This window comes from Melanostigma gelatinosum, assembly GCF_949748355.1.
Source record: "Melanostigma gelatinosum genome assembly, chromosome: 4".
In the NCBI taxonomy this organism is placed as follows: Eukaryota; Metazoa; Chordata; class Actinopteri; order Perciformes; family Zoarcidae; genus Melanostigma; species Melanostigma gelatinosum.
The window spans coordinates 27,601,650-27,613,303 of NC_136637.1; the positions used below are offsets into that span (position 1 = coordinate 27,601,650).

The following is an 11,654-nucleotide window of genomic DNA, read 5'->3' on the forward strand; positions in this document are numbered from 1 at the left end:
CAGGTCACACCCTAATATTAAAATGACAGAAACACTTCATGTGGAACAGCTTAGCTCCCAATGTTTACTTTAGGTGGTTCAACAAGTCATTGCTATGGCATTAATAACGGCTACAAAATAACTCATTCATTATAAATCAGCAGTTAGAAGCTGAAAGAAGCACATTTTGGTTGCCAGGTCATGAAAAGCTGGTGTAAATCCTCCTCCAGCATACCAAGCTATAGTCTCGTTTTAGTTTTTTTGGATTTAATCAGGAATACCAACAAGCATCTGGAGAAAGAATGCACTTGATTGCAAATGAATGCACTTGAGAAATTTACTTTAAATGCAGATTAGATATTTATTGCAGGTTATATTTAGTTAGTTTGCAAGGGTTAAGCTACAGCTCACATAAAAAGTTACTACACTTGATTCGTTACTTTAATTTTCTTCTCTGATTACACTCATTAGTTTTAGATGCCGAGACGGCTCGGTAGGAGCTGGATGTCCAATGGTGCGATGAAAAGGTTCTTTTGGAGTTGTTAGGAGCGAAGGTCCGGCCGGACCCTCGGTCCTCCTGCTCTCGCAGCGAAGTTCGGCCAACAGTCCACAAAACTCAGTACAAAGTCTTTCTAGGGCTGCTGCGTCTTCTCCGTTGTCCAGTTGTTAAGAATCGAGCAGTGGGGAGAGGAAACCTCCGTCTTTAAATCTTATTGTCCACGAACAGCGGTCTTCTTTCCGTGAACAGAGACGAAGTCCTCAATACATCAGTTGCGATCGTCCGTATCTCCTCATCGGCGCACTTGGACGGCGCCCGTGTCGAAATCCCAGTGTGTTGCCTGCAAACGTCTCCTTTTATCCATCTTTTGGGCTTTGTCGGCCCCCTCCTGTTCAATACATGATCTCATCACCCCAATAACATCTGTTCCTTTCCTTACTCTTTTTGCCAACTCATCCTGACAAAACACTTTTCATACATCGCAGCTCCGGTCACACAGAACATTTGTTAAACAGTTTTTACATTTGTTAAATCACTCTATACATTAAACATTGGTTACATATTGATTCAACATTTTGTTATATAATGATCATACACTTTATCTCTTGATTACACTTTATTCTGAGTATATACTTTGTGCTTTTATATCCTGACTCTCTCTTGAATGTGCAAGCATGTTACCGAGGCAGCTCTGTGGGCTCAACTCTTCTTGACAAGTGTAATACAGTCCATCTATCTATAACTAACAACAGTGACTATTGCTAAACACTTATTAGAATGGCATTCAGTCAAACTCAAAATAAACATCACTTCATTTATTAAAGTTATAACAAGGAACTTTTCATTTTGTGTTGATTTAATGGCGGTCAGTGGACAAACGTTGTCATGTAGAACACCTTTCTTTTTCTACAGCAGCAGCGTCAGACAGTCCCGTGCCTCCCTTCCCTCCAGCGGGCCCAGCAGTACAGCCTGGGTTTCCAGCAGTGTGGTGTTATTCAAGCAAAGTGGCGCTTGAATATAATGCTTTCTTTGAAATCAGTTCAGTAGTGCAGATGGTCCTGTTTGTTTGTGTCCTTCTCATCGTCCCTGCTGCCTCTGTGTGTCCCACAGTGTCGTGCTGCTTGGGGGAAATAACCACCAGTCAGTGTTGTCTCAACTGTACGCTGAGATAAACAAGTGTCCTCAGTGTCAGCAGTCATTATTTCACCCTGTTGTAAATCCAGAGAGGGCGAATCCGCTTCCACCTCGTTCTCAGTCCCCCTCCTCCCCAGTAGGAAGCCTCCATTCAACAAACTTGTTGTTTCGGGAGTTTCAGCCCACAGAAGACCACCGACAGAGCTGAGGGTCGGCCCCAGGGGTGGATCAGAGAAATCCACCTCGGCGCTGGGCAGAAAGGCTCCCAGCAATCCTCCAAATACACATTTGTCTTCCTCCCCATATGACGGTACGTCCCTCTGCTCGTCCTCCGTCTCCTTCCACTCCTCTCCTAGTTGAGCTGATGTGGCAATCTGGGGTTTGTAGCTGACATGCAGGCTGTCACCACGCACCGTCCCGGAGTCTGACGTTGGCACCGGCGTCTCCGCCGTGGGTCCCGACCCGACATGGGACATGTCGACGTGCACGGTGGGGTACACGTCGTCCCTCTCCTCCTGAGAGATGAAACTGATGGGCGACAGCGGCGGGTCGCTGTGTGTGAACGAGAAGGACGGTTCACTCCCGTACTGCTGGTGACCAAAAACAAAGAGACGCACAGTTAGATTTGAAGTGATGAATATAATGCAAAAATACAAACGTGTCTCTGGTGTTCACTTGCAGCAGCAAGTTCTTTGGTTCACACAAAAAGAGGGAAGCGTGAATGTCAACACACGTTGGCTTCAGCAGCTTGCTGTTATTACCTCCAGAAGGCGGATGGCGTTGCTGTTTCCTAGCTTTGGTAAGTTTTCATGGAGCCAGGCAGGTCCCCACGACATACACTTCTGTTTGATCCTGAGATAGAAAGACAACAACGTTTTTAAAGTCAGAGCCGTTTTCCCAGTGTTGATAATGATAGTTTATTATCAGAGTAATGATGCGAAATGTGCACAAAAAAACTAAAACATTGTTATTCTGCTACTGTCAGCGTGGCAGTACGTGAGTAAAAGTAGCAACACAACAGTGTCAACAAGCAAACGTCATGTGTTCAAAATCGTACTTAAATAAAAGTACAAAAGTATTAAAAAAAACAAATACGGGTACTCATGATGCAGAATGGCCCATTTCAGAACAATGTCTATTGTACTATTGGTTTATAACTATGCATTAATGTGTTCACGACTTTAACGTTTCCGCTGGTAAAGGTGGCGTTAACGTTCATTCTCTAAATTCGCTAAATAACTGAAGCTGTCACATGGGCGTCGTGAGGTAAAAAGCACAATATGATGTTACACACTCGGTATCAGATCGGGGTGCTTTGACCACACATACAGAGCATGATGTTTTTCGACAGCTGGGGTTTTTTTCTGCTCATGTTAGCCGTGTGGCTTCTTGTTCTTGTGCTCGTGTGGTGTGGCATTTTAAATCAGCCACAGTGGCATCCATCCCGCTTACGAGTAAAACAAAACCTATATGCACGTTCAAAATCCGCTGCAGGAGATTGAAGGACAAAAGCGATATTCATCATCAGAACACTTTCGCTATTATAAGATGATGACTGTTGTTTTCCACAAAACAATGAGCATAAATAATGATACCTTTGCCTCACACATCTCCAGCACATCAGGTTGGCTATGATCGCTATAAAGAGGGTGACGATGAAAACCGCCACAATCAGCAAGCCAACTACAGGAGACAAGAAGGGAACAGATTGGTAGAGTCAGAGAGTTATTAAAACTCTTTAATTGTCCAGACATTAAAATGGGAGGGGTGTGTGTGTGGGGGGGATTACAGTTATAGGCAACTGCTTCCACAGAACAGCCTTGATGTTGGTGTCAGTGTGGGCATGTGGTGGCAGCAGGAGTCTGACCTGCAGGCCTTTCAGGCTGAGAGCAGATCCGTTTCCCCCGCTGCCCTTCTCCTGCCGAGGTGGACGCAGTGAGCTGCAGAGCCAGAGCTCCTTCAGGACAGTCCAGCCACAGCGGTCTGGGGCCGGAGCCGAGCACCGTCACTGGAGGAGAGCAAATGTCACAATCACTGTTGTTGTAGTTATTTTATGTTTGGAAATATGCAGTTAGGCAAATTTAACTGCATTAATTAAATTGCTACAATCGGGCGGAAATCAGTAATCGAAGGAACAGCTTTCGGGAGCAATGGGGTTAGGTGTCTCGCCCAAGGACACATCAACTGGATGAACCGGGGATCAAACCGCCTATCTTCATAGTGGGAGACGACCTGCTCTACCTCTGAAAGTTAATTATTGACCACAAACAACATAAACAATCTCAATCTCTAAATTGACTACTGCTGAACAATTCATGTTCAATCTCTGAACGACAAGTCCTTAAAGGGGACAAGAAAAAGTCACTTCTTTCAGCGCTTGTTTGCAAACATTTTGGTATCTGCAGTTTCTACCGACCAGGCGGCAAACTCCGGTTCTGAAGAGGGAAGCCATTGTGTGTTAAACCTGCATTCCTTCTAATGGCCAGCAGGGGGCGACTCCTCTGGTTGTATAGAAGTCTATGAGAAAATGACTCTACTTCTCTCTTGATTTATTCCCTCAGTAAACATTGTAAACATGAGTTTATGTCTCAATCTCTAGTTTCAAGTCTTCTTCAATACAGCATGATGTTCATTCAGTACATTATGGTCCATTTAGAGACAAACAGACCATGAAGCAGGGGATGCTTTAGGGCGGGGGTCTGCTGGTTTAAAGCCTCGACTTTGACATTCCGACTCTCGACCCGACCTTAATTTTTCTGTTGCTAAAGAACATCATCATTTGTAGGAGCAGCCAACAGTATGCAGATGTATTTACTGCAACTAAAGTAAAAACCTTAGATAAAATGACTTATAGAAGCGATTGCATCCAGACCACACACAAGATGTCACATAAGAAACAGGAAAAAGTAAGATCTCAGGTGTTTTCACACTGAAGCTCCAGAAATAGTGTATGAAGCACGCCGGTTAGTAGCAACCATAACGGTTGCATGTGTGCAGGTAGCCGCATGGCTTCCTGTTCGTGGTCAAACACAGTTCTAGAGAACTCTTATGATTCACAGAAGGCTCTGTGAAAGCGATGACAACCAGTGTTTGAAAGATCAATTTGCTCACAAGTGAACGTCTGCATTCCACAGTGGTACATCGAAAAATTGCCATCCAAGAGGTTTATAGCATATCACTCCAAGTCAGGCCTTCTGAGACGATAAAACTAGCAAATGTCAAAGTATGAAGCATCTGTTGTGCTCCATCGGCTCTTATGTGGGTACTAGCTGTTTCAATAAATACCTAGAAGGGCCCTATCTTAGAACGTTAACATAAGTGAACAAGCATTTCTTTATTTTCTTAAAACTTTATCGAACCAGGATAATCCCACTGAGATTATGAATCTCCTTTACAAGGGGGTCCTGGCCAAGATAGCACCATAAAGGTTAACGGTAAAAAAGCTAAAAACAACATAAAAAAAACGAAGAAAAAGTTAAATAAAAGAGAATTCAGTGTTGGGACAAATGATGCTTAACCCTGTTTTTAAAATCTTACATGCAAAACCTAGTTTAAAATGTCTCTGCTCACACCAAGATGAGGGTCAGAAACCTGAATGAGCGATTTCACCAAAAGCGGGGAAGGTTCTCGGGATGAGGTATCTCATCTGTCTGCATGATTAGAGTTTGCAGCTGCTGATCGTTTTTGGCTTCAATAGAGAACATAGACAAGGAGGCAGTTTGTGTAATATGGCCTCATATAGAAAAACAAAACGGTGTTTTCTTCTGTTTGTATGGGAAATAACCCAGGTATTTATAATACGTGAATCCGCCCTGAAATTGGGATCCGCTCTGATGTTTAATTTGTTCTTCATGCTACACTCTTCCACCCAGTTTCATGAAAATCATAGTTTTTTTTCAATAATCCTGCTGACAGAAGGAAAAACCAACCGAACCAAAAAACGTGATCTCCTTGGTGGAGGTAATTAATCACAGAAGATTCAAAAAGAGCAACCATCAGTTTGCTGTCTGACTTACACCACATTACTGGAAGTGAGAGGTGAAATACCCTGCTGCTGATGCACTGACGCTTTGTGGGAGGGGAGTATCAATGCTGGCTGCACACTTTCCATTACGTAACACAATACATGCAGACTACCGCGGATTTCAATTTCCCACCCATGTGCACACACATGGGTGCGGTAGAAAGCCGAGGTAAAGTACACGCACATACAACAGACGGTTCACCGAGCACTGTAAAAGAGAAGTCCTTTTTCTGTGCAAGAACAGGAAACGACTCACAGCAGAGTTGTGTTTCCTCCAAACCTTTAGATCAAACAACACGGTCCCGGTGGAATCCAGCCGAGCAAACAGTTCTGTCCTTTTTACAGGATAAGTCACGTTTTCAAATAGCTGTCACCACAATACAACGGAGGTTAATGGATTTTCGTTCCCGGTGCTCACAGCATTGGAAAAATGAGATTATAGAATTTAGAAAACGCTAAACATTTTCCATGATGTGAATTAAGAACAGCCGCCCATGTTATGCCATGTTATGCCCATGTAATGCACTCAAAAGCTCACCGCTGAGTTTAGTGTTGCTGGAGTCCAGCGTCTGGAGATAGATGGTGTAGTTTGTGATGAAGCCTTGCTGCTTGACTACAGGCAGCTCGTCCCACTGGATCCGGATCCGTCCGGACTCATGGACCAGAACTGACATGCTGGGACCAGACGCCGGCTCTGAAACACGTACAATGAGACAGAGGCCGTATACACTGTGTTGTCTTCATCCCTCTTAAATGTAGAATCAACTCAGATGATATTTCAATTGTAAAATTGCGGTTTTGGGGACATTGTGTTGTCTATGAATCTCACTCTGTTCTTTGGAGTAGACCAGACCGGATGATGGAGCACTGACGCCTCTGGTGGTCACAGCATACAGAGAGACATTGTACCTCACACCTGCACTCAGACCTGAAACAACACAGAGGGAAACTTCAACACGAGCGCCACCATGTTTCACAAACACTCACCTTTGGTCATGAACATTGGCTGCAGCTGTGTAAAGACAGTTGAGAACAGATGTTCTAGAAACTAGAACTACAAAAGCACAAACGGGTGTAATTCACCGACTGCCCACAAGAGGCCACTGCTTCATCTCTGAAGACATTTCTGAACTTTGTGTGCCATGTTATGTGATGCAATACCATTTTCTGTGTGTGTGTGTGTGTGTACCTCTGATGAAAGTGCTGTTTTGATCTTTAGCCACTTTTTGCCACTGCAGCTCTGCCACAGGCACACTTGTCCACTCTAACATGTAGTGCAGTGGTTCCTCTCCAGATGTTGACGGGTGTCTGTTCCCCGGCCACGACCAGGAGACCAACACGGAGCTGCCATTAGCTGCAGGAGCCAACTCTCTCAAAATGGGTCCAAAATTACCTAAACAGGTAGACGTCAAGACATCAGCACACTGTATCTTTCTCTTTGCAACTTAAACATGAAGGTTTTTGTCTTCTGTGTATCTAATATTTGGTCACCTGAGCGTCCGAGTGGCACGTCGGCCGGTGGAGACGTCCCGTACGAGGTGACAGCACTGATGCTTAGTGCCCGGAGCTCTGCTGGTACCTGAAGTGAACACCGGCTCAAAGCAGCAGGACAGGTCACTTCCTGTTTCTGGTCATTACCCAGAAAGATCTCGTAGTTTTGCACCGCGCCGCTGTAATCGTCTGGAGATGGAGGCTGAGGAAGAAGTCCACCTACATTATAATTTTCATTAAGTGGTTATTGTTTCCTTGAAGTAAAGTGAAAAAATGCCATTAAGAACACACAAAACATTGTTAAATTATTTTTCACTTTACAAACAAATGAGCAGGTCAGTGATTGTCCAGGAATTATGAAGTATTGTGACACTTGACCTTATAAGTCATTATAAAATGTTTTATAATGTGTTGCGATTATTGTTATAAAGTATTATGAACATTTATGTGATTATAATTATAAACAAACAGTGCTGTAAAAAGATTATGACACATTATAAATATGTTTCTAATGTGTTATAGACAAGGGCGTCAAAGAAAGTGTTAATTTTATGGTCTCTTCACTGTAAAGATCTTTAAATGGTGGCTATCTTTTGATCTAGTAACTCATCGCGAGAAAGCAAATTAGTTTTGTTTCCCAGCTTTTTCTATGAATGTATCATGTTTCTGGTATTTGGTAAAACTTTATATCACACTGAAGCCCTTATTTTTATACAATGTTATCTCAAGATCACAAGTTCATATTCATGTTTGAATCATATCAACTTCCGTAGCAAGATAAAAATGGGCAATATCAATATAAAAGGCAGATATGATGAACAGCTTTGACACATTACCTTCCACAACACCGTCACCAACCGCAGCCCACCGGTCCCCAGGCCGCCTAGCATCCTCCACACGTGCATCTGCTGAGATGGACCTAAAGATAAAGTTTAGCCACAAGTTGTGGGTTTTGTTTGACTGACGACAAACGCTCATATCATCACGGGTATCAGATTGCCTCTGTTGCACGATAAGTAAGAATTGTGAGCTCGCCTTTTCCCGGACTTTTCCCCCCAACAGATGTGCTCCATTTGCTGCAGAACGACCTTTTGCTGGAGTTTGACCCGGGCGAGCTACATGTTCTCATTTTGAACTCATAATCAGTCAGAGGCCTCAGTCCATCCACTTGAATCAGACCCTCAGTGGGTTCTGTTCCCTCTCCCACTTCCTAGAAAACATCAAGGCATTAAGTCACACACGGCTGCTGCAAATAACCACAAAGCCATCACGAGCGCCGCGGCATCACTTTACCCAGGAGCCATAATCTGTGCGGAGCCGGACGTCAGATCTGAGACTCTCTGAGGATCCAGAAGTTTTCCACTGCAACAGGGCTGCTTTGGAGTTATGCCCAAACTCTATCTGCATGATACGAGGGGTTTCTGGTATTACTGCAATACAAAAGAACACAGAAGAAGCATGCACACAAGTGGCAGCCATTATCCAGTGGGATTGACCTGCCAGCACGCACAAATAATTCCAAAACAAAACGATACAGCAGTTCGGTAATGACTCAGGAAAGTCAACGACTGAAACAGCAACAAGTTGTGGGCCGACTCGGTGGGGCAATTGTTCCCCTTCAAAGAAATATTACAAATACAGAGAAACGGTTTGCTGATAGCCAGGTCAAATCAGTCAAACTGTGACGGCGGAAGAATAACACGACAGTTGACAGGAATGAACAGGATGACTCATTTCTCTGGGAAATACTTCAGATAGAATTAATCGTAAAATAACCCTCCTTAAAGAGAAAGTGTTGAGCTTACCTATATCCTTCACACAGAGGGAGAACGGATCAGATCGCGACGATCCAAAGTGGTTGTAAGCAGCGATATTCAACTGGTGCGTATTGTTTTCATCTAGCTTTGCTCGGGGTATGGTGATTTCTGCAGCATCCTGGATCTGATCCAACAGCATCTGGGTCCCATTTTCTCTGATAAACAAAATTAAAAGTACGGTTTGTTGTTATGTCTTATGGGCAAGAAAACAAGGCAATGGCTTCATTGGACCTATAATTGACACCATACCCGTGGAGTGAAATGTTGTAGGTAGTGTGGATGTGTGTTTCCCGTCCTCTCTCCCATGAGCAGGTTATAAAATCAGAGCTCCTGGACATTTCACACAGAACGTTTTCAGGTTTATCTGGAGGGACTTTAAGCACAGAGGATGAAAAACAGATTAGAAAAATAATGAAAAGCAAGCCACTGACCTTTTGTATGCCTGTTAACGCAAAACAACTCTACGTCTACCAGAGTGCTCATTGACAAAAAGAACGACAGAACGACGGGAGAATTTTCTACAGCTTCTTCAAAATGGTCATTCAAACGTTACATTTTTTGAAAAACAAGTTTTGCCTCTTCAAGCTTTTTAATACTTAATATTTGTGAACACGTTAATTTACTTATTCTTCTATGAGAGCTCCCCATCCCCGTGTTAAAGGAGCAGTGTGTTGGATTTAGTGACATCTAGTGGCAAAGGTTGCAAATTGCAACCAACGGAACAACCAACGGAACAACCAACGGAACAACCAACGGAACAACCAACGGAACAACCAACGGAACAACCAACGGAACAACCAAGGGAACAACCAACGGAACAACCAACGGAACAACCAACGGAACAACCAACGGAACAACCAACGGAACAACCAACGGAACAACCAAGGGAACAACCAACGGAACAACCAACGGAACAACCAACGGAACAACCAAGGGAACAACCAACGGAACAACCAACGGAACAACCAACGGAACAACCAAGGGAACTTGCTCTCTGTGTAGATTTTAAGATTTTTAGTCTCAGGGGATTATACACTCATGAAACCATAGTGGTGAATATGATGTTGCATAATGTACTCGCCACATGTGACTCAGTAATTAGACCAGGGGTGTCAAACATACGGCGAGGGCCAGAACAGGCCGGCCAAAGGGACCAATCGGGGCCATTGGATGACTTTGCTAAGTGTGTAAATTCCAGAAATGTCACGTATTCTAATTCCTTTATTAAATGCACTGCTTCCTTTCTGTCCACTTGAGGTTGTGCCGTCCTGCTAAAAGCTACAAGAGGCAGGAATGAGTCCTCAAACCTGGTAAAACGAGTCAGCATGTTTGCTCTTCACGTTCCCTCGTTTTGAAGTCGATGTGTTCGTTAAACGGGTTCTTGGTTTGAAGTAGAGTCATTTTCTGAGACTTCTACACAATCTGACTTCTTTTTCCAACCGGAGGAGTCGCCCCCTAATGCCCATTATACAGAATGCAGGTTTAAGGCACTTCTGCATTGGTTTCACTCTTCATTCTTTGCTGCCTGGTTGTATGTGGCCCATGAACTCAAGTGAGTTTGAAACCCCTGAATGAGACTCTCATACGCAGCTTTGACGACATAAAACTACCAGAAATTAAGGAATGAATGCACGCAGGCCGGCCACCATGCAGAATCACGATAGCAACCACCCAAAACACACACAAACACTCTCTAAAAATGTTGCTTTTTCTTTCTAATTCCCACAATCCCAACTTCATATGATTGGTAACTGTACATACGCCCGCCTTGTAGGTCCAGTCCAGCGACAACCACATTCATCAGCTTGCAGCGCAATATGGAATTTGGTTCCTGCACATTGAACAGACTGAACATCATCGTGGTGCAGTTGACTTTCTTCCGAGAAGCCACAGTCTTACTATTCAGCTGCAGGGATATTGTGAAGCTGGAAGACAAAAACAGGACTGCATCTGAACACCTCTGAAAAGCATTTTATACACAAGATGACAATAAATCATATTGTATCGTATAATATTTGATCGTATTTTCTACCTCCGCTGACATGTCGGGATGCGGCAGTACACTGTGAGGTTCGAGCCGATGAGGAAGAGTGGAGCTGGTTTTACTGTCAGGTAGCCAGAGCCATTGAAGCGCTGGCAGCCAGCCGGGAGCAAAGGGCCACCTGTCCACAATAAAACACACCCAGAGGACTTCACAGCAGCACGATCCAAAGCAATGGTGCACTTGAATGCCGGCCATACAGTGAACATGTTTCAATCCCAAGAGGATTCCCTCTCTTCCCATTATATGTGTGCGCATCGGCTTTGCTATGAAACATTTTTCTCACTGAATCAGAGCCAGAAACAGGCCGACAGTAGTGATGTGGATGGATGGATACTCACGCTCGATGGGAAAACTGAGAAGTATAATAATTAATCTCCACAAGGTTGAGGAGAGATTCATCTCAGCTCATCTTTCTTAACCTCTTAGAATCCACTCGGCGTAACTCGGCGGCTGAAAAACAAAAAAGGCATTTCCTTCTAAAGAATCACTTCAACAGGAATTTCTTTCCGGATATCAAGTGATGTTCAAAACTTACCTCGGCCATCAGCGTACAGGAGACGTTGTGAGGGAGAGCCACTGTTTTGTTGGACTTTAGCTCTGTGACACATGCACCACGGCAGTAAGAAGACATTGACGTCACTGCGTTATCCTGCAGAGAACCAACAT

General features: G+C 43.9%; 1 protein-coding gene across 1 annotated transcript; it reads right to left on the minus strand.

The window, feature by feature from the left end:
• Nucleotides 1-621: 621 nt before the first annotated feature.
• il23r (interleukin 23 receptor) lies at nt 622-11,391 on the minus strand. The gene is made up of 16 exons (XM_079267275.1): nt 11,327-11,391; nt 10,977-11,106; nt 10,706-10,869; nt 9,194-9,317; nt 8,933-9,099; nt 8,421-8,557; nt 8,163-8,337; nt 7,964-8,046; nt 7,128-7,329; nt 6,826-7,029; nt 6,466-6,564; nt 6,175-6,330; nt 3,480-3,620; nt 3,208-3,295; nt 2,374-2,464; nt 622-2,202 (listed from the first exon to the last, which is right to left on the minus strand). Exons 1-16 carry the CDS (start codon nt 11,385-11,387, stop codon nt 1,519-1,521), a joined length of 2,706 nt encoding a protein of 901 aa, XP_079123401.1. The 5' UTR covers nt 11,388-11,391; the 3' UTR covers nt 622-1,518.
• Nucleotides 11,392-11,654: the final 263 nt, after the last annotated feature.

Coding starts and splice junctions, on each gene's coding strand:
- il23r (XM_079267275.1), bottom strand. CDS start 11,387: ATGAATCTCTCCTCAACCTTGTGGAGATTAATTATTATACTTCTCAGT. Junction 3,621..6,174: donor CAGCAACACTAAACTCAGCG/GTGAGCTTTTGA, acceptor GCTCTCCTCCAG/TGACGGTGCTCGGCTCCGGC. Junction 2,465..3,207: donor TGGAGATGTGTGAGGCAAAG/GTATCATTATTT, acceptor TTTCTATCTCAG/GATCAAACAGAAGTGTATGT.